The 26,173-nt window shown below is 38.8% G+C and overlaps 1 protein-coding gene and 1 long non-coding RNA gene across 2 annotated transcripts; both read right to left on the bottom strand.

Moving 5' to 3' along the window:
- Positions 1 to 14,162: 14,162 nt before the first annotated feature.
- Positions 14,163 to 16,915, bottom strand: LOC141633176 (uncharacterized). The gene is made up of 5 exons (XR_012537978.1): positions 16,899 to 16,915; positions 16,057 to 16,169; positions 15,897 to 15,973; positions 15,054 to 15,341; positions 14,163 to 14,538 (listed from the first exon to the last, which is right to left on the bottom strand). It is a non-coding gene; the product is annotated as an uncharacterized LOC141633176 (long non-coding RNA).
- A 2,535-nt stretch (positions 16,916 to 19,450) lies between these two features.
- LOC141631357 (uncharacterized) lies at positions 19,451 to 21,682 on the bottom strand. Its single transcript, XM_074444042.1, has one exon. It carries the CDS (start codon positions 21,680 to 21,682, stop codon positions 19,451 to 19,453), a length of 2,232 nt encoding a protein of 743 aa, XP_074300143.1.
- Positions 21,683 to 26,173: the final 4,491 nt, after the last annotated feature.

Genomic DNA, 26,173 nt, shown 5'->3' on the forward strand with positions numbered 1-26,173 from the left:
ATTAAGATTGAGGTCGTAACCAAGTGGGAATCACCGAAGAATGTTGCTGAGATTCGGAGTTTCTTAGGCCTTGCTGGATACTACAGGAGATTTGTGAAAGATTTCTCTACCATAGCACGGCCTATGACATCTTTGATGAGGAAAGAGACCAGATTTTTTTGGGATGAGAGTTGTGAGATGGCGTTTCAGACCTTAAAGGAACGCTTGACCACAGCTCCTATCCTAGCTTTGCCAGAGGGATGTGAGAACTTTGAGGTTTATACCGATGCTTCAAAGAATGGTCTTGGTTGTATTTTGATGCAGGCAGGGAAAGTCATCGCTTATGCTTCGCGGCAGCTGAAGCCATATGAGGAGAACTACCCTACTCATGATCTGGGGCTGGGTGCAGTTGTTTTCGCTCTTAAGATTTGGAGGCACTACCTTTATGGAGCGACCTTTAAGGTGTTTTCCGATCATAAGAGCTTAAAATATATCTACACTCAGAAGGAGCTTAACATGCGACAGAGACGGTGGATGGAGCTTATCGGAGATTATGATATGGAGATCATCTATCACGAAGGTAAGGCTAATGTTGTTGCAGATACACTGAGTAGGAAGAGCGTTCATTCGCTATGTACAGCCATGTCCTTGCTAAAGCTAAGGGATGAGGTGTCTAGGATGGGAATCTTTATGTTAAGGAAGGGGGATTCCATTGGGGATTTGACGATCGAGCCGGAGTTGTACGAGAACATCAAGAGTAAGCAGGAGTTTGATCCTAAGATTCAAGAGTGGAAGTCTAGAGTAGAGAGTGGGACGGTTTCCAGGTTTTCTATCCATACAGATAGGAGTGTCCGTTTTGATGGGAGATGGTGTGTTCCTGAGGATGCAGAGTTGAGGAGAGTGATCTTGACGAAGGCTCATTGTACTCCTTATTCAGTTCACCCGGGTGGTGACAAGCTTTACAAAGATCTTAAGAAGACTTTCTGGTGGCCAAACATGAAGAAAGATGTAGCTGAGTTTTTGGCCAGATGTTTGACCTGTTAAAGGATCAAGGGTGAACAAAGGAGACCACAAGGTAAGATACAATCTTTGGAAGTACCTGAGTGGAAGTGGGAGTCAATCTCTATGGACTTCATTGTGGGGTTGCCTAGGTCACAGCAAGGTAACAACATGATCTGGGTGATTGTTGATCGGTTAACCAAGTCAGCTCACTTTGTTCCTATGAAAGATACTTGGTCTATAATGCAGCTGGCACTGGGTTACAGGAGGCATGTGGTTCGGTTACATGGTATACCTAAAGATATCGTTTCTGATCGTGATACGAGGTTCATATCCAAGTTTTGGCAAAAACTGCAGGAGTTGATGGGTACAACCTTGAAGATGAGTACAGCCTTTCATCCAGCAACTGATGGTCAGATAGAACGAACCATCAAGACCTTAGAGGACATGTTGAGGGCATGTGTCATGGAGTTTGGGGGCAGCTGGGAAGACAGGCTTGATCTGATCGAGTTTTCATACAACAACAGTTATCATACGAGCATCGGGATGGCATCTTTTGAGGCTTTGTATGGCCGGAAGTGCTGAAGTCCAGTTTGTTGGGATGATTGTTCTAAGACAGTGGTTTTAGGGCCACAGCTGCTAGTACAGTATATGGTGGATCAAGTCTAGTTAATTCGACAAAAGATGAGAGCAGCTCAAGATCGTCAGAAGAGCTATGCCGATTTACACCGCAGGGACATTGAGTTCGCAGTAGGTGACAAGGTCCTTTTGAAAGTGTCATCTATGCGAGGTGTGTTGAGATTTGGGAAGCGAGGTAAGCTAAGTCAAAAGTTTATAGGTCCTTATGAGATTTTGGACCGTATAGGCGAGGTAGCCTATAGATTAGCCTTGCCACCAGCTTTGGATAGAGTCCAAAATGTTTTCCATGTTTCTCAACTTCGGAAGTATGTGAGTGATCCATCGTATATCCTTGAGATGGAGAACATCGAGCTCGATGAATCCTTGTCCTATGCCGAGATTCCTAAAGAGATTCTTGATCGCAAGGTGCGTAAGACAAGGAATGGTGAGACGGTCTTACTCAAGGTCCGTTGGTCTAATCATAATGTGGAGGAAGCCACATGGGAATCCGAGGAAGCTATGCGAGAACGTTTTTCTAACCTTTTTGATCAGGTATGTTTGGTTACGGGGACGTAACCGTTGTCTTTTTAGGGGGATAGGAGATGGTCGCGGTTGTGTTTTGTCTTAGTTTGAGTCGGGTTAGTGAGTCTTGTGGTGTTTTGTGTGGTTCTTTGGCGTTGATAAATGTTTGTCAGCGTAGTCTTTTTGTGTTGTGTAGTGTCTTGTTTAAGGGTGGAGTGTGAACTTCGGGACGAAGTTCTTTTTAAGGGGGGAAGACTGTAATACTACGGATTTTCTTTGGTGACTACTCGACCGAGTAGAGCCTACTTGGCCAAGTAGTGCTGTTGTTGTAGTCTGTTTTGGTTCTGCCGAGGAATACTCGGCCGAGTATAGTGAATACTCGACCGAGTAGAGGATACTCGGCCGAGTATACACTTTAATCGACCGAGTATCCGGTCTGGCGAAGCGTATTTTGACGGTTTGATTAGGGAATGTTTGGGGTTATTTTTATATCCCGCGTCAGTTTCTAAAACCTTATTTCAAACTTCATCATTCTACGTTTACCCTAATCACTCCCTAATCACTTCCTAATCATTCCCTAGCATTGTGGTGTGTGCAATCTTCGTGGTTCTTGTGTATAATTCCTCATTCTACTGTTGGTAAGTTCTATTTCTATGTTGTTTGTGTTCTTTGAGGTTACTGTATACATATATGGAATTGGGAATATAGGGGATTGTGCAATGTGTAATTGTGTTATGTGATCCTTGTATAGGAGAAGACTTCGTAGAGGAGCCTTTCTGATTGTCCGAGTTTCGTGCTACTGTTGATTGCTAAGGTAGGGTTCTCCCTACTCAGTTTACTGTTCATTGTTAAGACATACTTGTTGTGTTATTTGTTATCTGCTGATCATCGGAGTATGGGCGTTGTTGTGGCGGTGTTGATGTGGAGAGGTGGTGACAGTTGTGTTACTGTGTGGTTGTGATTGTGGTGGAGTCACTTGCGGGAGTGGCTTCACACCCTAGTTCGCCCTCCATGGAACCCGCCACGGGAGGGGATGTGCATATTAAGGGACAGGGATTGTTAGTCGCTCGTTGATGAGCTGGACTAGGTGGGATCGGCTGCGGTCACCCACTGGCGGCGAGGATTACCTGTTGCGATGGGTAATCTGGCAGGGCTACACACTCCGGTGTGTAGTCGGTTACTGTGTGAGATCGAGAGACTGGGGTTGGAGGATAATCAGCTGGTTACCTTGTTGTTTGTCTTATATTGATTAATACTGACCCCGTTGTTGTTTGTGGAATTTGCGGTGATCCATTCGGGGATGGTGAGCAGACTTGACAGGTTTTGCTTGGTGAGCTTGGGGCAGTCATGAGAGAGTTGTCATCACCAGTCGTAGCATCACTGTCCGAGTCGTAGTTTTGGATTTCTTAGTTGTCAAACATTTGGTTTATTTTATTGTAACAGTTTGGGATTTGGTCGATGTAAACTTTTATACTTTATGGTAGCTTAATAAATGTGCTCAGTTCAGACGCTTTTGATATGTACTAACCTCGGGCAACCGAGATGGTAACACACTTTCATGGTAGGGTGGTCCTGGTAAGGCACCTTGGTATGAGGGGGTGTTACACCGCGACTCCAGGAGCTTCTGTTCCTGTCACCCTGGTCGATCGACTGGCTAGTATGGTCGATCGACCGCCTTCGCTGTTGTACCTGTTCACGACCATTCCCCTGCTGTGTTTGGTCGATTTGTTGAGTTGAGGGAGTCTTTTCTCCACTTTATTCTCCGATTCATTTCTGTTTTCTTCTGTTTTCTTATTTTGCACATAATTTTGCGTTTCATAAATTGCTTTCTCGGAATTACGCGCGTTACTTTTGTTTTTTTTCAGGTACCTATGGTAGCACTGCTGGCTACTGAAATCTCCTAGCTCACGCTGGTTTGGGGAGGTTTCCTGCTGCGCTTAAAGTCTTGTGAGTTTCCGAGTCCTTCTTTTATGTCAATTTTAGTTATATTTCCGCAAAATCCCAATTTCCTTTGTTTTTTTTCATTATCTGATTTTGCACAATGAGGGCATTGTGTGATTTGGTTTGGGGAAGGGTTTTGCATTGCATTCATTCTGTTTTGCATTCACGTTTACATTGTTGTCCTGCATGGTTGTTTATTTTCCTCTTATATATAGAAAATCCAAAAAAATTGAAAATTTTCAAAAAAATTCAAAAAATGCATGTTTATTTTAGCATATAGGTTGAGTCGGAACGGTAGTAGTTCAATGATGACGTTGCATTTTCAGCTGTTTATGCCTAAGCCGTGCTTAATTAACATGTTATTAGTAGAATCATTTGCATATCTACGAGTTTTCGTTAATTTCTTCGCTGAATCTTGAGACTTGACTTAGATTTTTGGCAAACTACTTATATATTCTGAGGTTTAGAGCTTATAACTGGTGACATTCATGACCAGTTTATCTAGAAATGTGAGTAGTACTCCTTATGAGACATGTTATATCATATTGCATAAATATGAACTTAATCTGCTTAATACCTGTATGCATTCGCTTTGTGGTTTGTTGACACATGTGGAAGAGGTTCCCCTTTATTCATTTTACCCATAAGCCCCACAAAAGCCAAATTTGTCTTTTTTGTCCCATAAGTTACATTCCACATTTAGCCTACCCTTGCTGAGCTAGTATTGGTAGTCATTCGGGAATATTGTATTGCATTTTGGTTTTTATGTCTCGTGTTGAGAATATGTTGGTGAAATGTTGAAGTGAAAGAAAAGAGAAAAAAAAGGAGAAGAAAAAAAATAAATAAAGAAAAAGAACAAAAATAGAACAGTGTTCGATAAAAGAGCAAAATCCAGTCGGTCGACTGACCATCTTGGTCGATCGACTGAAGCCCGGGAAAAGAAAAAATCACATGGTTGTTATTATCATTAGATGGTGATTTTATTCCCATGTTTTATTATTATCATTTGGGGAATTGCAGTTATAATTGGAGATTGTGAGATTAGTGCTAATCATTAGCACCGGTTTTATTGTTGAATCTTGAGCAAGAAGTTGGGATGTTCCCGTAATTTGGTATTCAGTAGTTACTAGCTTGGCTTTAACTCCTCTATTCCAAATTTATCTTAGCCCCTTCTTACCCATTACCTCACATATCCATATTTACCTCGGCATGTGTCATGGTCATTTGTTTGGTTGGAATGCATATGTACGGTTGTAGAGATCATTTTCATATTAGATTGCAGGCATGTTCTTATAGGTCGTAGTTAGGTGAGAGTCATTACAAAATTACTTCTTTCTATATTTTACGTATATTCACCTATGCTTATGTGTGATATGAGCGACCCGTGAGAGTCCATAATGATAAGTCTCTATAGTTGACGGTTCAGCAGTTTTTAACGACTACATAACTCGTTTGCATGATTCATATTGCTAATTGATTGTTAGTTGTTGCATTAAACTGGTTTAGGCTTTACAGTATGCATTTTTCTCTGAGGTTGGACTCGTTCCATTAGGTCCTAAGATCGAGTCTAGTTCTTGCTTGGGGACAAGCAAGGGTTTGGTTTGGGGAAGTTTGATGCGTGTCCTAAATATGATGTTTTACACCCTATTTTACACGCATTTCAGAGCTCAATTATGTATTTTATGCTACTATTTTCCCTATTTCCGTCTACTTTCGTGTTTTTGTGTATTATTGCATAAATGTGAAGAATCCAGCGGAAATCGAGGCGAATCCATCCCTAAGTACTTAGCATTGCATTTGACATGAAGTAAAGACCCGGGAAGCGAACTTGGTGCGCATTTCGAGGCCTGAAAGATATGTTTGCGAGAGTTTTAGAAGCGGATTACCAGCTACAGTGGTCTATAGACTGACCTACATGGTCTATAGACCGTCGAATCTTTGAATGTAAGTCTACAGAAGAGTAGTCGGTCGATCGATCGATGCCTCGTGGTCGATCGACCGAGCACGATTATCAGAAGCTACTGTACAGCGGAGCTTGGTCGATCGACTGGTCCAAGTGGTCGATCGACCACCCCGCGACCCTAACGCGCAAGTTAAAATTAGAATTTCGAAAGCCCAATATAATTAGGTTTTAGGAATAAAATTTACGTAAGACTATCTATATAACGTAACCTGAGGTTTCAGAAGAGGATATATCGAATTAATTAGGGTTCAATACACAGGGAAGTTGAACTTTAGATTATTTCATTAGTTTAGATCAGCTTTCATTAATAAAGTTTATTTTTGGCATTGGGTTTTGATCTTTTCTCATCAATTCTTCTTTACGGTATTCCTCTGTTTATTTGTTCAATTTTGTTGCTTTAATTCTTCCATAATTTAGAATTGATAGTTTAGATTCCCCAAAGCCGAATTCTCGTTTCATGTTAGTTATTTATTTAGTTAATTCAATTATGAAATCAATTGCTTTATTTGTTAATTTTATTGTTGTTGTTACCATTCACATGAGTAGCTAAATAACCCTTGCTAAGATGTAGGGGAGCTATAGCGTAGATGGCGTAGAATAGGTGACCCCGAATTAGGGCATGGTAGATCGACTGGCTTAACTGGTCGACCGACTATGTCGTGTGGTCGGTCGACTGAAGTAGTTGGACGATCGACCGGACCCGTGTTTGATTAGCATCGTTTGATTCGTTAAGTGCAATATTTAACAATGAGACCGAGAGGAGACTTGTTAGATGCTTAGTTTTGACCAACCCCTAGATCGAGAGATAGGGGAGGGCATTAATTAATGAATTAAGACGACTAAATTGCTAAGATCGAAAGATAAGTAATTTAGGCTTTAGAAATCACTTTTCAGGGCGAGATCTAGTATTAGTGAGGCCTAGGGACTAGTAGCATAGGCCGAAAGGAGCTACTAGTTAACTTGGACCGAGAGGACATGTTTTACCCATCCTACACGACTGTATTTCAGACTTACCTAGGATTATGTGCCATTGTAGCTATAGTGAACCGACCATCTTAGCTCATTTTTATCATTTCTTTACACTTATTTTTATTACTTGCTTATTTATTTTTGCATTTAGACTTAGATATACTTCAAGCAAAACCCCCAACCTTAGACTAAAATTAAGACAATTAGAACTCCCTACCTCCTTGCGGATCGACCCTTACTACCACTTGGTAGTTGTAATTTGGAAATTATAAATATTATTTTTGATACTCACATCGACAGGTATCATATCTCATGCTCAGTATTAGCACAAACTTGTGCATGCTCACCAATAGTCTCTACAATCTCCGGACTACCTAGACTTTCGCTAGGACTCTCCAGCTCAGCTACTACCAACTCGTTTGCATTCCTACCTCCTCGGGGATTTTCATACTCAGCAGCATGAATGGCCATCTCCTCAATAAGATGCTACTGATCATCTTCTACATTCTTCGGGAATCTCCCTTTAGCTGCATTATCAAGGATAGCCCTCTGGTCCGGATGCAACCCAATGTAAAATTGGGTACACAAGAACCAGCGCTTGAAACCATGATAAGGCACAGAACGGACGAGCCTCTTGAACCTAGTCCAAGCTCCGTTCAAGTCTTCAGTAGGTAGTTGCTCAAATGCAGTAATTTGAGCTCTCAACGCATTAGTGCGCTGTGGTGGAAAATATCACCTGTAGAAGGCTAAAGCAAGGGAATTCCAATCGGTTACACCGGCAGCTTCCCTGTCTAAATCCCTCAACCATTCCCGGGCATCATCAGCTAAAGAGAAGGGAAAGAGAATTCCCTTCACTCTGGCTTGTGTCACCCCAGCAGCAAGAGGAATGGTGGAGTTACTCTGTAAATAGCTCTATATGCTTTCACGGATCTTCTCCAGGTACCCCCCTGAAGAGATTTCTCTCGAGCAGCTGTATATAGGATGGGTGGATTCCAAAGGTTCCCGAGTTAATAGTGGGTAGTAGGAAACCTTTTGGAAGGGAATCCACCGTCGGCACTGAATGGCTGGCTATATTCGGCATCCTGGTAGATAGAATTTACAGACTGGAGCAGGTACGACAATGTTCTCTTCTAGAACAGATATCCTGCAAACTAATCAAAAACTTACAAAAATATGAGATCAGTCTCAAGGAATAAATTCCTTGAGACGAGAGACAAACTTAAATAAAGCAACAAAATTGCGCCACCTCCCCGGCAACGGCGCCAAAATTTGACAGGCTAGTCGTATACCTATCAAAAATAACCAATTGGCTCTAACTAATATAGCTAGGGAAATCGGGTCGATCTCCACAAGGATATGGGAAAATGTTAGCTTTAACTAAGTCCATCACGGTAACCAATTTTGGGGTTTGAATTTGTTTGTTGTAAACTAATAAGATTAAGGAAGAGGGGAAAGGAAAGAGAATAAGGATTAAGTAAATAAGGAGAAAATAGCTAAGACAGTCGGTTCACCATGATCATTCAGTCAAGCAATCTAGGTCTCAGGTCAATGCAAGTATGGTCTATGGGGCAGTGAATATCCCCTTCCGGTCTCAATTCGCCCTAAAGCACAAATAACTTAGCTTCCGCCCTCACTACAGTGCCCTAATGTTCACTACGAGTCTCAACCTTTCCAACCTTCCGGTCCAGGTCAAGGTTTACTACGATTAAATGACTAGTTACGTTGACTCAATTAGACAGAAACAATTAAATGTAGCGATTAACAACATAAACTACACAAGCATTAAACCTAATATATTGATTTACAATTCCTTCATAATCATGGATTCCCTAAGTCTTAGTAAAATAAATTAGCTATGCATTATCATCGGATTAACATTAACCATACATAGACAAGAAGAATTAAACATGATAACAATAAACAAGAGAGATTTGAATAAAGCAATTTCAAAAATAAAAGAAGAGAAGAAGTAATAGCAATAAAAGAGATTAAGAATAAGAATTAGAAGAAAGTATAATACCGATTACAAGGTTCGATCCAAGGGAAGAGTATGAGAGAAGAAGAGAGAAGAAGAGAAGAAAAGCAATGTAGTCTGTAGTGTCATTTAGTAGTCGAAAATCATACTACTTACCCTAATAACAAAGCCTAATTACAAAGCCCATACGAAATAATGCAAGAAACACGGCGACAGAACAAAACCTCTCGATCGAGAGGAATTAAACCACTCGATCGAGGAACTAAGCAGCAATTCCACTCGATCGAATGGAAAAACCGTTCGATCGAGGACTTCTTATAATGGCCTTTTCGATCGAGTATGAAAACAACTCGATCGAGTTAAACTCCAAGAGATAAAGCATTCGATCAGGTAAAAAGAGGTCGATCAAGCTATATTAGCGCATAAGGCACTTTGACACCTTCCGAAATAAGCTCACGCGTCTTCAAAGTGATGGATTCCGAGCTCCGATTCCTTGTTCTCCATAAATGTATGCAAATTGGACGAGTTTAGGCTTGATTTATCTTCTTTCTGGTCCATATCTGCAATATACACAAGACAAATCAAAGTAGACTATTCGGGGGTATTTGTAGCTAGATGCCACGTAAAATAGTACAGAAATGCGTGTAAAAATGAGGTAAAAACCCTATATAAAATACACGCATCAGTAATGAGTCGTATTCTTATGAAAATGTCATAATGCTATGCCTTATTGCTTGACTTATATTTATGCCCTACTTGTGCTGATTCTGGAAAGTACGGGTTTGGCCACTTGTGCTGATCTGGCAAGTGAGTTTTATCTTAGCCTTTCCGCCACTTTCGTGCTGATCTGGCGATTGGGGTGCTCGATTTTCATTTTGTCATCGAGTCTTGGATGCGGGATGATTCTGCCGCATGTCGAATCGGAAATGTACATTCCGAGAGTCTGACCAGATTTACACTAGGACCATATTATTATCGTAGTCCTACCTAGGGAAAAATTTAGTCTAAGAGTAGTAAATATCTTGCTTGATTATGGTCATTTGCATATGTCTTTCCATACGAGAGTTTACGTCTTATATGGTTGAATGTGAGAGTCTTGGTCCTATCGGATACTAGAGGTGAGATGCAAGCCTTCTAGTTGCGATATGATCGCCGGGATTGATGCTCCCATCCGTTCTCATGGTGAGATGCAAGACATGAGTGCGCATGTGACGTTAATAGCCACGTCCCGTGCAATGTTTGTTAGAAGATTTCTAAAGTAATGGCTATGGCTTTCTACTGTATGTATTGCGATGATTGACTACTCGTTTATCTATCTCACATGATCTGAGTACTAGTTTTGTGTAATTTGGATTGTCGCATATGTCGCCTTTCATTGGAATTCGTGTTTGTGATTAATTAACCGTATCTATGTTCTTTCCTTTACTTCACTTATTTAAATAGGCATATGACATGCTCATTTGCTATTCTATCTTCCTTTTCTTATTACTCTGACATGAATGATCCCATGCTTATTTGTTCAAGAGAATTGCATCCCTTATTTATTATGCCTTGCCTTATTTGAGTTCTTTGTTATGTTCGTTTCGATATAATGTGGCTAGGAGAACCTTGAGTTACTCCCCACTGACTGTGGCATTCATGTTTACATGAATGACATGTATTAGTTGGTGCATCTATGGGGTGAAGACATATGTGAGCTAGCGAGTACCTTGACCGTTGGACTTTGTCTATCATTATGCTTAGACTCACCCTTTCTGACTTGTTATTCGTGGGATATCTTTTCCCCTTTTTGGCTAGACTTGGTTTGTAATAACCTATGTTTTCTTACCGTTAAACTCGTTTCGTTGTTTTAGTGACTCCCGCGTGTCAAACTTTAACTAGTAATAAAAAGTTATAAAAAAAATCATAATTTCCGCTTAAATTTATTAGTTATATTTTCCGCTTTATCGCGGGGTGTCACATAAGGTGCTATGGTCCAACAATTAGGTGGAGGAAGCCACTTTAGAACCGAAAGAGGCTATGAAGGAACGCTACCCACACCTTTTGAGCATGTATGTTTGGTTACGGGGTCATAACCGTTTGTCTTTTAAGGGGGGTAGGAGGTGGTCGCATGCGTGTTTTGGGGTAGTTTTCAGGTCGGTATAGTTGTGTTTTGGTTTGTGTGAACAATAGTTGGTGATAGTTGGGTTCATGTTGGTGTCTTTTGAGTTAGGTGTTCTTTCAAGTTGCATAGTTAGTGAGTTGGTTTTGGATGTTGCATTAGGTATGGTGTGAACTTCGGGGACGAAATTCGTTTGAAGGAAGGAAGACTGTAATACTATGATTTTATGGTATTCGCTTACTCGGTCCATAAACCGAGTAAGTTGTCGAGTGCTTTTAAACAGGCTACTGTTTTGGGAGCACTCGGCCGAGTTGGGAGGAATTCGGCCGAGTAGGTCGTACTCGGCCGAGTACCCGGTCTGACGGTTTAATTTTCGCTGTTTTCATTAAGATGATTAGAGGTTATAAATTACGCTTTATTAGTTAATAAATAATTTTTACAAAACCTAAACTACGTTTACCACTTCTCTAATCATCTTAATCACTCACAGTCTATTTGATCGATCGTGAGTCTACATCTCTTCTTCCGTACCGGTTTCGTTTGTAAGTCTCTAGCATTTTCTTAATCAGTTTGTGGTTGTCACTTGGAGTTTGCCCTAATTTGGGTTAGGATGAGGGTAAAGATTGAATAGTGATGGATTATGATATAGTATTGTTTGATTATTCTTTGTTAGGTGACGATTTCGTAGAGAAGCCTTTCTAGCCTCGTTGTTGTTGTCAATTTGCGGAATTTCGAATAAGGTAGAGTTTCCCTACTCAATTGATTGTATATTTGATATGAGATGAATTGCGATTGATTGTATACATGTATCATTTGGATTGAGATTATATTGTTGATTGGTACTGTTGTTATCACTACAACAATTTACCTCTTGCGCCTCGTTGAAATTCGTGGCGCAAGTGTCAAATTTTCGTGGCTATGACAATTGGCCACGAGAAATCTTTCGTGGCCCAAGTGGCTACTAAATGGCCATGGGAAAAAGTAATACGTGGCTAAACTCCATTTTTTTTGCCACGACATTTAACGTGGCTAAAATTCGTGGCCAAAAATTGCTCCCGTGGCTAACACCACAATGGCCACCAACATATTACCGTGGCAAAAATGTGGCAAAAAGTTGTTCCGTGGCTAACATCATAATAGCCACATCATATTACCGTGGCAATAAAAGAAAATTCTCATGGCTAAACATCTTTATTTACCTCTTTAAATACAAATAATTAGTAGTGGTATTACCATGGCTAGGGAATTATATTTTTCATTTGCCATCAAATTGTGTTCGCAGAGTTGCCTTTATGTCCTTATAAACAAGCCGTTATTAAGAAATATATGATCGTAATAATCAAATGTACTAACTACCTAGTACAAAATAACACATGGTTTCTTATAAACAACATTGATATTACCAAAGTATATACAATTAGTCTTGCTGAAGACGGGTCGGAGCAAGTGACGGGTAATGTCACTCACAAAACGGATAGGGCGGACAAGGTGGGGGCACCCCCATGTGCTTCCCTCTCTCCTCTATTTGGGTTATTTGTGAGGGAAAATGGTATCCGTCACGTGCCGTCACAAATGAGATTTTGTGAAGTACATATAATGAAATAAACAGTAAGTCTTTAGGCAAACTGAAAGTACAACCCCACACTAGTGCAAAAGGTGAATTGCTGCTCCAAAAATGGTCGATAGTCATTCACACAATTCATAAATAAAAGGTACAAACTAATGTTCTTATGAACCATATTTCTCCGAAGAAGGACCCATACTTTACTTGTTGGTTGGTCCTTTTTGATAATAATGAGCTGATCCTTTTTTATAAAAAGCAACTACGCCTGCGAAAATAATCAACCAACAATAACAACAAATCATAATAAATAGTAAGTGCAAGTCATACTACAAAGTGACACAACAATGTGAGTAACCTCCAATACATAAGACACTTAGGTTAAATACAAATAATACAAATACTCCCACCACAATGGCATTCTCCAAATGGCATTCTGCAAATCATATACAAATAGCGGACCAAGCTTGATGATGACCGAAAGTTGTGTGGTCAAAGTGCCTAAAAGGAATCACATATAGCACCATGCCTTAAAATTTGAAGCAAGCAATAAGCTCTGACTATAAACTCAAGCTAACAATAAGTAAGGAAACTATATATTATATACCATCTCAAACAAAAGTATTGTTATATTATCATAAATTTAGTTAACAAAAAATAGTTCTTTAGTTTGATAAAATTGAAGTATGAGAAGGACGGGATGTTGCGTACCTTTTAGAAATACGGTGATTCACCTATTGCTGACCCCATATCAAGGGATGATCTGTGAAGGTGGACAGTGTTTCTTCAATACTACAAGAAGAAAAAAAAAAGTGAGATTTCAAAAAACTTGTGTATCATGTCCAACGCAAGCACAATAAAAAAATTAAGTAAAAAAAAATTAAGAGAATCCTAGAAGAAAATGATACAAGATATACGTACATTATGGAACATTCAAAAGGGTTGCCTAATTCGCTCAACCAGGCTGCGTATTGCGAATGAATTCGCGCGAATTACGAATTTGAATTACATCGAATTATGGTTTTTGGTTGTAATTTTATCGAATTATGCTCAATTTTGAGCGAATTACGTATTGGTATTACGAATTCGAATTGGTCATATTACGAATTAGGTAACCCCGGGTTTTCAAATCATAATAGGAATCCTAATCATAATAGGAATCCTGACATGCTACACAAGCCTTAACTCGGGTTAGAACAAGTGTAGGAAAATATTGTATGTAAAAACATATTTTAAAATTTGAGATAACCAATAGAAATTATCCCTTCAAATCCAATGGAGCTTTGTAAGTTAGAAGCAAGGTCTTCAAATTGATGCAACTAAAATACCCTCAGGGCGGGAGTTAGGGGTAGCGAAATTTGCATGGTCTCATAAATAACACACATCAATTAAACTTTTGATACTTCGAATATGGTTTTAATGCATTTTTATTGATGTTATTTATTTTTAAGTCATGTGATCCTATTTGTCACAATAAAAAAAAAAAAAAAAAAAAAAAAAAAAAAAAAACCTTAACTAAAGACTTGTATGAAAAATGAAAATTAGAAAGATAAGTTAGTTTTGCACAAAAATATCAGATTTTTTTTTCAAAATAGGGTTATTTCACAAACTGTTTTTTGCTTTAGGGTCGGTTTCAAACTATTTCTCCCCAATGGGTCCACGTCATCATTTTTCTTTTTCTTCCCACATTTTAACCAAATCGCCATTTGAAACAGCGATTTGACGCTTTTTACAGAAATCCAACAAACATGACAAAACACAAATAGAGCCAAATCGCTACTTGGGTCAGCGTTTTACCCAAATCGCTACATGGTTCAGCGATTTGCCCTGTTACTAATGCCTGAAACAAAAAGAGCTGCTTTATTTCGGCGGCATAACTTATTTTCCGCTTCACTTGTGGCTACCATATTCTGGACACAAACGGAAAAGGCAAAATCAGCAAGTATATATCAATGCATACATGAATACATGCTACAAACTAATGCCTCAAATAAAAAGAGAAGATATCTGAACAAATCTTTTGAACTCAAACTTCGATTAAACTCGGAAGCTCTGATGAGCTGATTTTACTATGAATGTTGTTCAAACTCGAAAATATTATCAAAAAACTTATGCTCCTCCTTCCATAAATCGGAATAATCGTATTGATTTAAGCAAGAAACATCAACTTGATCAAATCATTAAATATCGGACAACTCGAAAACAACATCAGTTTTCAATTCTATATGAAAAACAAATGGATACACGTCCTAGGATCAAATTCAGTTCAATAAAATTCATCAAACACAGCACAAGCCGGAAAGAAAACCTCATTTAGAATCGACATATGAGTTGATTGTGGAAAACTAAAACTCCGCAGCATTATAAATGGCGACAGATTAAAATCAAAGTGAAAGGTGAAGTTGATGAAATTAAAAGAAAGTACCTTGCTTTGGCGGTCAAAATAAGTAAGGAGTAGTTGAAGAAGCACGACAAATCACAAAGATGAAGATCGTGGAAGCTGCCAAAGTGATGGCGTCCATGGGTGTCGATACTGGGTAGTGCAATGATTAAGAATACCTAAAACAGTGCATACCTGTATTCATCAATGCGATTTGGCTCTATTTGCCAAAATCGTTCAACCAAGTAGCGATTTGAGTAAATCGCTCAACCAAGTAGCGATTTGGCTCTATTTGCGTCTATTTGTTGGATTTCCGTTAAAAGAGTCAAGTCGCTGTTTCAAATGGCGATTTTGTTAAAATCTGGGAGAAAAAAAGAAAAGTAATGACGTGGACCCATTGGAGAGAAATAGTTTGAAACCGACTCTAAAGTGAGAAATAGTTTGCGAAATAACCCTATTTTAAAAAAAAATTCAAAACATCAGGTAAAATTTTATTTATTAAGGGTGGGGTGAGGGGAATATGGCATCAGATGACAAATTATATAAATAGAAATATGACCCTCCAAAGAATGGGACACTGAAATTGGAACTTCTAAAATGGAGGTACTATTCCTATTATTGAAACCGATTATGAAATGAAAAAGAAAGAGGTGAATATAAGAAATATTAGAAAAAAAATGTGGCTCTCAGGAATCAGGATTCGTTCGAGCGTGCTACAAAACAACAATTGGACCTACCACTGAACTACTTGCAATCTAATGCTATTTTACTATTCTACTACAGTTCTTATCTTTTAGAAATTTTTTGGGGTAGCACTGTAGCAGAATACCAGATTTCTAAGTAATTTTTTTGGGTTTTGGGAAAACATAGGTTATCCCTTGAACCTACCTGCCTTCGCCCCTTCTCAGGTTGTATAGCAAGCCCTATATGATGCGATTTCACAATATAACTTATAGCAAGTCCTCCTGAAAGTTCAAAGCATCTACTCAGTCTCGCAATACTATTTACAGTGACTCGTATATGAGACGGTCTCACATGTGAGACTTACCAAAATACTTGTTCCTCATTGAAATAAGTTCCCAATGGTTAATGAGTTGGTGTCATGGAAAGTGCTATACAAGCCATTAAACTCTTGTAGCCAAAATTACAGCATTTGAAAATCTGACATCGATTTCAAACAAAGTCATCAAAGGGAACGTGGCCAAGAGTATTTTAAAAGTATACTACCATCGATCAAAGTTAAGCTCACCAAATCAAACTATTGATAAGAAAAATCAAATTATTTCCTCTGCAATCGATAATCAATGTTATAAGTTGAACAAATTAAACATCATAATCAGATAAACCTAAACTAGGGAATAATCATATACTCCCTCCGTCCCGGTTAATTGTTATAACCATATAATCCCTCCGTTTGTTATCCTTTGTTTTTGGCACAAAGACCAAGGAAAGAGGAGGGGGCCAATTATAAGATGACAAGTGGACCAAATTGGGTGTGAAGAATTAAATTGCTCATCAAATGTAATCCTAAAATAGAAAGGACAACAATTAACCGAGACACCAAAAATGGAAAATGACAACAAATGACCGGGATAGAGAGTATGAAGTATTAGCATATCGAGATGACTCCTAAAATGATAGACGTAAGAAGTGACATCGAAGCACTTCTCTAATTTTGAAGCGCTCCACTTCTTATAACAATTAATAAACAGATATTCAAAACGTAAAAAAAAAAAAAAAAAAATTTAATTGGTCGAACAATGAAACTGAAATACTGAATTAGGATAGTAGCATAACAATCGCCATGCTTTTGCGACTAAATAAGCGTAATTTCGAATTAAGCATAAACCCTAACAATAAAAATAAAATCAATCCAGTAAAGAAATATACCTAAATTCAACGATGAATGATATAGAATGCAGGAAACTACCTAGAATTAGTGGAAGAATTAGGAGTTTCGAGGTTCTATACACCAACACAATTACAGACGAATTATAAAGAGAGAGAGAGAGAGACAGTTGAATGATTAAGATTGTATTGAGTTTTTGTGTAAAATGATGAGTGAATGAATTACAGAGATGAATGTTGCTTTTATACTAAAAATGACAGCTAATTTGACACTAACTGACAGCTTGGCTATAACAACTTCTCAACTAACTTTGGCGCCAAAATGACAGGTTGTTATTTCTGGTATTTATTTGCCAATTTCAGTTACACTGCATCATATCTTCCCTCTTCAAAAGAGACTTGTCCTCAAGTCTCAGCTATCTTTCTGGCAAACTCAGGGTGTTGATGTTCAATTATATCAGCAAATTCCCACGTAGCATCATGAACTGGAAATCCCTCCCAATGCACCAGATACTGTACAGCAGCTTTATTCTGCCTTTTCACAATTCTCCTTTCTAAGACAGCTGCTGGTTGCAAAGTATTATCAGTAGAGAGCCCTTGCATCCAATCTGGAATGTGAGGTGCCTCAGGAAGTGTGCCTCGAAATGCTTTTAACTGGGACACATGAAAGACCCTATGAATCTTGACAGCATCAGGAAGAGTCAACTTATATGCTACTTTCCCCACAGTGTCTTCCACTTGAAAAGGTCCATAGTATTTGGGTGATATTTTCTCATTCATTCTTTGCTGAACTGACCCTTGTCTGTAGGGTTGCAACTTTAACCACACCCAATCTCCCACCTTAAACACCCTTTCTGTTCTGTTTCTGTCAGCCTGTGTTTTCATCCGTTGTTGTGCTCTGGTCAACTGTTGTTTGAGTAGTGTTAGCATGGTTTCCCTGTGCTGCATAGTTCTATCCACTGCCTCCACTGAAGATTCCCCTGGTAAGTAAGGAAGATGAAGAGGGGGAGGTTGATTGTATACTGCCTCATATGGTGTCAACTGGGTAGCAGAATGATATGTGGTATTATACCACCACTCAGCAAGAGGCAACCACATAAGCCATTCCCTTGGCTTTTCCCCACACATGCACCTTAAATAGGACTCAATACACTGTTGACCACCTCTGTCATCCCATCCGTCCTGGGATGGTAGGCGGATGACAACGATAGCTCGGATCCCCCGAAGTCAAACAAAGCCTCGCGAGAATTGGCTAGTAAAAATGGCATCTCTGTCACTCACTATACTCCTGGGCCAACCATGTAATTTGAAGACATTATCTAAATAAGCTTGAGCAACCTCCAAAGCTGTATAAGGATGAGCTAAGCCTATGAAATGAGCATATTTACTCATTCTGTCTACTACCACAAAAATGACCTCCCTCCCTTGAGACTTTGGTAAACCAAAGATGAAGTCCATAGAAATATCCATCCAAACCTCGGCGAGAATGGGCAATGGTTGTAATAACCCGAGGGTAAGTGAATGGTCATACTTATTAGCTTGACAAGTAGTACGATGTCTAACAAAGTGACTAATGTCCTTAGTCATACCCCTCCATACAAACAGCGCCTTAACCCTTCTAGTGGTAGCATCTCTGCCTGAATGCCCACTTTGAGGTGCACAATGGAGCCACTCCAATATTTTAGTCCTTAAGGACTGATCAGGACCTACCACAACTCTGCCTTTCTTTTGGAGAAAGCCATTAACTAGCTGGTAACTTGAGACAGGAGAAGAAGTCGTCTGCAATTGATCCCTTACAGTACTCAAAAAGGATCAATGTCATAGCTCTTTTGAATGAGGTCCGGTAAGTCGAGTGAGCATCGACAAGGCTAAACACATTAGCTCACTTCCAGAAACTCTAGACAAAGCATCTGCAGCTAGGTTCTCCTTTCCAGATCTGTAATGTATCTCATAATCAAACCCCATTAGCTTAGACAACCAGAACTGTTGAAAGGGAGTAGAAATTTTTTGCTGTAATAGCCATTTAAGACTTTTTTGGTCTGTTTTGATAAAAAATTTCTGGCCTGTAAGGTATTGCTCCCATTTCTGTACAGCAAAGACAATAGCTAATAATTCCTTCTCATATACGGATAATTTCTGCCATTTAGGGCTAAGTGTCTTGCTAATAAATGCTAGTGGGTGCCCATCTTGCATCAAAACAGCTCCAATGCCATTATTAGAAGCATCAGTCTCTACCACGAAAGTTTTATTAAAATCCGGGAGAGCCAAGACAGGAGCACTACTAAGAGCAATTTTTAGTTGCTGAAAGGCAGTTGTAGCATCTTTACTCCATTTGAATTCCCCTTTTCTTAATAACTGAGTAAGTGGTTGACTGATGACTGCATAGCCCTTCACAAACTTCCTATAGTAGCCTGCTAACCCAAGGAAACTTCTCAGGTCCTTCACTGTTTTGGGTTCAGGCCAATTGGACACTGCCAACACTTTAGAGGGATCGGTCTCCACCCCTTGACCAGTGATGAAATGGCCCAAATACTCTACTTTATCAATAGCAAAAGAACATTTGCTACTCTTAGCATACAGTTGGTTTGACCTCATCAACTCAAAAACTGCAGATAAATGCTTTGCCAGTGGATTTCTAATGACGGGTCAGAAACTAAGATGTCATCAAAAAAGACCAAAACACACTTCCTCAATAATGGCTTGAATATATTGTTCATCCAATTTTGAAAGGAAGAAGGTGCATTTGTTAAACCAAAGGGCATAACGAGAAACTCATAATGTCCAACATGAGTTTTAAATGCAGTTTTGAAGATGTCACTTTCATATACCCTCAATTGGTGATACCCTGCCCTGAGATCCAACTTTGAGAATACCTGTGAACCAGCTAACTCATCAATGAGCTCATCAACCACTGGTATAGGAAACTTGTCTTTGATAGTTCTCTTGTTGAGTTCCCTATAGTCAACACAGAGCCTCCATGATCCATCTTTTTTACCCACCAGAACCACAGGAGAAGCAAAGGGGCTGCAGCTATGTTGTATTATTCCCTGATCCAACATTTCTTGCACCAATTTCTCTATAACATCCCTTTGTTTAAGTGGATATCTATAGGGTCTGATGTTGTCGGGTTGAGCATCCTGTACCAAGGGAATTCTGTGGTCATAAACTCCTCTACTGGGTGGGAGGCAAGTAGGTTCCTCAAATATATCTTTGTACTGGTTCAACAAATGAACAAGCTCTACAGGCTGAGCAGTGTCATCTCTGACCTGTTGAGTACAACACAACACCTGGGATCCCTCATCTTCCTTGGTAACTAATTGTATAAAGCATAGATGAGCAGCCTTGTCCAAGATTTTAGAAGTGGGGTTGACTGTTCTGACTTTTTGAGGAGCCATTCCCCTCAAGACATGCCTCCTGTCTTTATATTTGAACTCCATCTTCAAGTTTTTAAAATTCCAGTTAACTGTACCTAGAGTACTGAGCCACTGTACACCTAGAACCATGTCACATCCCCCTAATGGAATGATCAACACATCAGTTTCAAACTGAGTGTTTTGCAGCACCCAAGAAAATTGTTTACTCATCAATTGACAAGGAAATTGACTCCCATCAGCCACTGTTACTGATTGTGGCTCAATACAGTCTAGTTTACATCCCAACTTGACAGCCATATGCTGATCTAGGAAGTTATGTGTACTTCCTGAATCAATTAATATGTGTATGGCCTTTTTCCCCACATAACCAGTCACCCTCATGGTCTGAAAACCTGAACTGCCAGACATTGCATTCATAGAGATACATGGAACAGACTCTACCATTTCATAGCCCACGTCTGTCTCTTCCTCCTCATCCCCTACATCACAATCCCCATGTTCATCCTCTTCCTCTCCTATGATCTCAATTGCAAACATTTGAGTCCCTTTAAGTTTGCATTGATGATTTCTAGTAAATGGTTCATTGCAAAAATAACACTCCCCTTTCTTTATCTTTTCTGCCCTCTCAGCTGCACTTATGAAACGAGTGGGTCTTATGGAATTAGTAGAAGACAATGTTTGAGAAGGAGTAGATTTAGGGGTTGGCAACAAGCCCTTTGAAAAATTATTGGATGGGGCCTTAGTATTATGAATTAAAGTGGAATTTTGTGAGGTGTGTTTAGGAATATACTTGGATACAGCTAATGACTCCTCCTGTAACCTTGCATATTCAACAGCAGATGCAAGAGTTTGGGGCTTAAAGGCTCGAACAAACGGTTTAACAGACGGTTTCAATCCCCCAATAAAACTGTCAAGAAAGTATTGGTCAGGGAGTAAGGGATTTCGCTGAAGCATTAAACCTCTCAGATTTTCAAAGGCATCCAAATAATCATCAATGGAATTAATTTGGTGCAACTTATTAAACTCTTCAACCACATTTCCAGCAATGTCCTCCTTAAATCTTGCACACAAATCAATTATAAAATCATCCCAATCAACATGATGCCTCATAACAATATAGCTATTAAACCAAGATTCTGCTCTACCCAGCATATACATGCTAGCTAAATCAACACGTTGTTCATCAGGAATCTTACACAATTTGAAATATTTCAGGCATTTTTTCATCCAGATACGAGGGTTATTGCCATCAAAAGAAGGAAACTCAATTTTGGGAGTAAATTTGAGGGAATTCCTGATACCTGATTGAGAGGAATCTCCATTTGTATACCCTCCTTCACCTGAAACAGGACCCTTCCCTGCCTCATTTGCTTTCAATAAGGCCATAATTTCTCCAAGAACCGAGTTTTGCTGCTCCAATTTTTCCTCCAAAGTTGAAATTCGACCCTCCATTGCTGCTTTCTTGTTGCAGGTGCCAGTTTAGGTTTCCTCCAATTTGGGGAAAAACAAACCCAGAAATTGAATTGAAAATTGCGCGGAAGCTTAAATCAAAGGATCAAAAGAAGTCTGATACCAATGATATAGAATGCAGGAAACTACCTAGAATTAGTGGAAGAATTAGGAGTTTCGAGGTTCTATACACCAACACAATTACAGACGAATTATAAAGAGAGAGAGAGAGACAGTTGAATGATTAAGATTGTATTGAGTTTTTGTGTAAAATGATGAGTGAATGAATTACAGAGATGAATGTTGCTTTTATACTAAAAATGACAGCTAATTTGACACTAACTGACAGCTTGGCTATAACAACTTCTCAACTAACTTTGGCGCCAAAATGACAGGTTGTTATTTCTGGTATTTATTTGCCAATTTCAGTTACACTGCATCAATGAACTAATGGCGACGGTGGGCAAGGTCGGGTGATGGGCGGGGCTTAGTCGGGGCGTTGGGTGGTGCGTGAGGCGATAACCTGTGGTGATCGATTGCCGAGAGAGATCCGATGGTGGCGAGGTTGTTTACGAGGGCCTGTTGGGTGGGATTTTCTAGCAAGAGCCCAGGACTGGCCAGGACTACTTGCGCTTGAAAAAACAAGTCGTATCTTATACTCCCTACTATTCCGAATAAGTGTTTCATTTGGACAATGACACAAAAATTAAGGAATATAGTTAAATAATGAAATGTAAAAGATAGCTGTAAGATTATAGGAGAGACGGTGTTATGATTTAGAAGGGTAATTTGTTAACGAAGATGCTAATGACTCCCTCCATTTTTACACGGCTTTTTGTTTCCCACCATAATCATAAACACATAGCTGAAGCTATGTTTTTTCATTACACGGTTTCGATATACAGACGGTTTTGCTTAAAAATAAAATGACGAAGTATAATTATTACACATTATGTTTTCTAATTAAATTACCCCCTCCGTCCCGGTCAATTGTTGTCCTTTGGTTTTGGCACAAAGACCAAGGAAAGGGGAAGGGGTCAATTACTAAGTGACAAGTGGAACAAATGTAGTGTGAATGATCAAATTGCTCATCAAGTTCATTCTTAAAATAGAAAGGACAACAAATGAGTGAGACACCCCAATATGGAAAAGGACAACAAATGACCGGGACAGAGGGTGTACATAATAAGATTACATTATCTTGAAATAAAATTACATTTCACTTAAAATAAAAATATATTAACTAGGAAAAAAAATTACAGCTCTAAATTGAAAGAGCGAAAGACAAAATTGGACTTCAGATTAACTTTCGATTTTCATCAACTTATCTTGATTGGTGTGTTTGAGTTGTTCCATAAGCCAAGTAAACCCAAATTGTCAGTCCAAATGTTACATATCCAACTAACCAAGATTGAAATTTGACACCAAAATTGAAATATGGAACCAAAATACAAACAGGGGAATATTTGCGCCAAAACCAAAATTTCAAAAGAGTGCAAAGTTCATTCTGCTATAAATAGAAGGTGTATTTATTAGAGTTCATTTACTAACTTGAGTCCAAAAAACATCTTTCAAATACAGAGCTATCAAATTAAAAATTCACAAACATTCAATGAAGAATCTCACAAACTTAGAAAGATCAAAAATTAATGAAACACTATTAAATAGCAGCATAAATGGAAAACCAAGACATGGTATTATCAATGAAGTGGCAACAAGGTTTTCAGTGGACAGGAAAACAATAACAAGGTTATGGAAGGAAGCACAGAAACAGAGAAATGCATCCTTACCAGTGAAAGTGGGTAGAACGTTTTTAGATGAGGAGAAGCTCAAATCAATTGAGCTACTGGAAAGGACAACACAACACTCACTGGCCACGCACTTAGGTGTAAGCCAGTCAACAATTTCAAGATGGGTGATGTCAAAGCAAATCAGGTCACACACAAATGCACTCAAACCAGGTTTCACTGATAAAAACAAACTTGCTAGATTAATTTTCAGTTTAGAACATTTAGTATATCATGAATACACTAAAAGAATTGTTTTCAAAGATCAAAGCAATATCATTCACATGGATGAGAAATGATTTTCTAAAACTAAACCTACTACAAGGTTTTACTTGGGTAAAGGTGAAACAGACCCTCATAGGTGTGTACAGTCTAAGAGTTTCATAGAAAAAGTCATGTTCATGTGTGCTGTAGGTAGACCATTGTATGTGACAAATGGTGAATTAATTTTTGATGGAAAGATAGAAATATGGCCATTTGTTATGGAAATGCCAGCATAAAGAAACTCAAAAAACAGAGTAGCAGGAACAATGGAAACCAAATATATTGAGTCTATAAACAAGCAAGTAACAAAAGATATGATTATAAATCGTGTGTTGCCAGCAATAAAGGCTAAATGGCCTATGTTAGTAAACACATAATCATTCAACAAGATAATGCTCGTCCACATTTTAGCAATGATGATCCTGATTTCAAAAAGGCAGCAACATCAGATGGATGGCAGATTGAATTGGCTTATCAAAGACCCAATTCACCAGATTTGAATGTCTTGGATTTGGGGTTTTTTAGGTCAATACAATCTCCCCAACAAAAAAAAGGCAATCAAATTGGATGAACTTATCAACAACACAATCAAGGCATATGAAGAACAAGATGCACTTAAGCTCAAGTATGTCTGGATAACATTGCAGGCATGTATGCTTGAAGTAATGAAAAAAAAAGGTGGCATATATTACCCTATTCCACATATGCACAAATCAAAACTAGCAGCACTAGGTTTATTGCCTGAATATATCAATGCTAACATTGATTTAGTGAAAGAATGCATACAATATGTACATAATGTTGGTGATCCAAGCACTATAACTGAATTAGTGAATTCAGTAAACAGTTTGACAGAGAATGCTGAAAATATACCAAGTACCAGTGGCACTAGTAATGAACCAACAGGGGTTATTGAACCTGTTGGCACCATTACTGAAGCAGGTGAAGGTAGTAATGACCCAACATTGGACAATCGCCCTGATGGTAGCATTACTAAGTGGTTCCTAGATTTATGTGCAGGGGAATGAATAAGCAGAATTTAACATCATCAATATGAAACTTTTTGGACTGTTAGAAGTTATCAAAGACTGGATATGTTATCAAAGTCAATCTTTTTGCGCAGATAATGTAAGAAGTAAGCAAATCAATCAATCAAGAAGGTCACACTGAAGAGGATCTTGTGACTGTATTCGGTTTTAATGTAGAACTTTGCAACTCTTTTGTACTATTCAGTCATTGACACTAATTAGGATATTAACTTCAAAAATGATCAAATGAGTACAATAAGCTTTTGTAAACAAAACTCGTCAAAGTTGTTGTACATACACAGCCTCATCACTACAAATGGTGGTGGCATTGTATATGAACAACGACATTGATAACCAATCAACTACCCTCAACATTAGATCATTGGGTAGATAAAATAAGATGAAGCAGAGTACATATCACCAACAATTTTATCATCACTAGTCCATTTTAAAAAAAAAAAAACAGTTACAGGGAATAAGAAATCAACATCCAGACGATTCATCTTCGTGTGTAAGATCAAAACCAGGCCAATTCTTAGAAAGCTCCTTTATAAACCATCTTGTAATAACTGGATTTTTTCTTATGGCCACCGGATCTAATTCATCATCTGAATTAGAAAGAACATCAGAGTTACATGCAACATCAAATGATTTCTCCCTTGCATTCTCCTCATTCTCATACTCCAATAAAACCTCAAACCCAAACTTAGGCTAGCTTCTACATAGTTCTTCCATAAACCGTTTTCTGTTCTTTAGAGATTGATGCCTTTCTAACCACCTCTTACCCTTCCTCTCCCTCTCCTCTTCCATGATTGTTACAGGCACAATATTTGAGCGACATGCAACAACATCAGACGATCCTTCATCAACTTCTTCATCTTCCATCTCCATCTCACCCTCACCCAGATCTAAATCTTCATATATCTTCTCCATACTACGAAGAACAATTTCACCAGAAAACGATTGAATTTTTTCCATTGATTGTGAAATTAATCAAAGGCGAAGAACAAATTTTATGAATCAGATCAAGTTTTTGATGAAGATTAAAAGAGGAGATAAAATTTTGATGAAGAAATTAACATCGTTCATATATGTGATGAAGATTATGAGAGGATTTGAGAGGCGGAAGAGAGATAAAGAGAGGAGTTGTGAGGCGGAAGAGAGAGAACTAGGGTTTCAGGGGAAGGGGGTGAAATAAAAGGCGGGAGGTATTAGGAAATAGGCTGGGTTAATTAGGGAAAGGGAAGATTAGTGGGCTGGGTTAGTTAATTAATAAGTTGGGTTAGGGGTGATATGGGTTTTAAATAAAGAAAATAGTAAAGGGTAGAAACGTCATTAATCTTGTCCAAATATGGCAAATGGGACAGTTATGTGAATTGACGGAAATGGCAAATGGGACAGTTATTCGGAATATG

This window comes from Silene latifolia, chromosome Y (assembly GCF_048544455.1).
Source record: "Silene latifolia isolate original U9 population chromosome Y, ASM4854445v1, whole genome shotgun sequence".
Classification (NCBI taxonomy): domain Eukaryota; kingdom Viridiplantae; phylum Streptophyta; class Magnoliopsida; order Caryophyllales; family Caryophyllaceae; genus Silene; species Silene latifolia.

What these genes read in the sequence shown, in the direction of transcription:
- LOC141631357 (XM_074444042.1), bottom strand. Translation starts at nt 21,682, where the DNA reads ATGGAGGGTCGAATTTCAACTTTGGAGGAAAAATTGGAGCAGCAAAAC.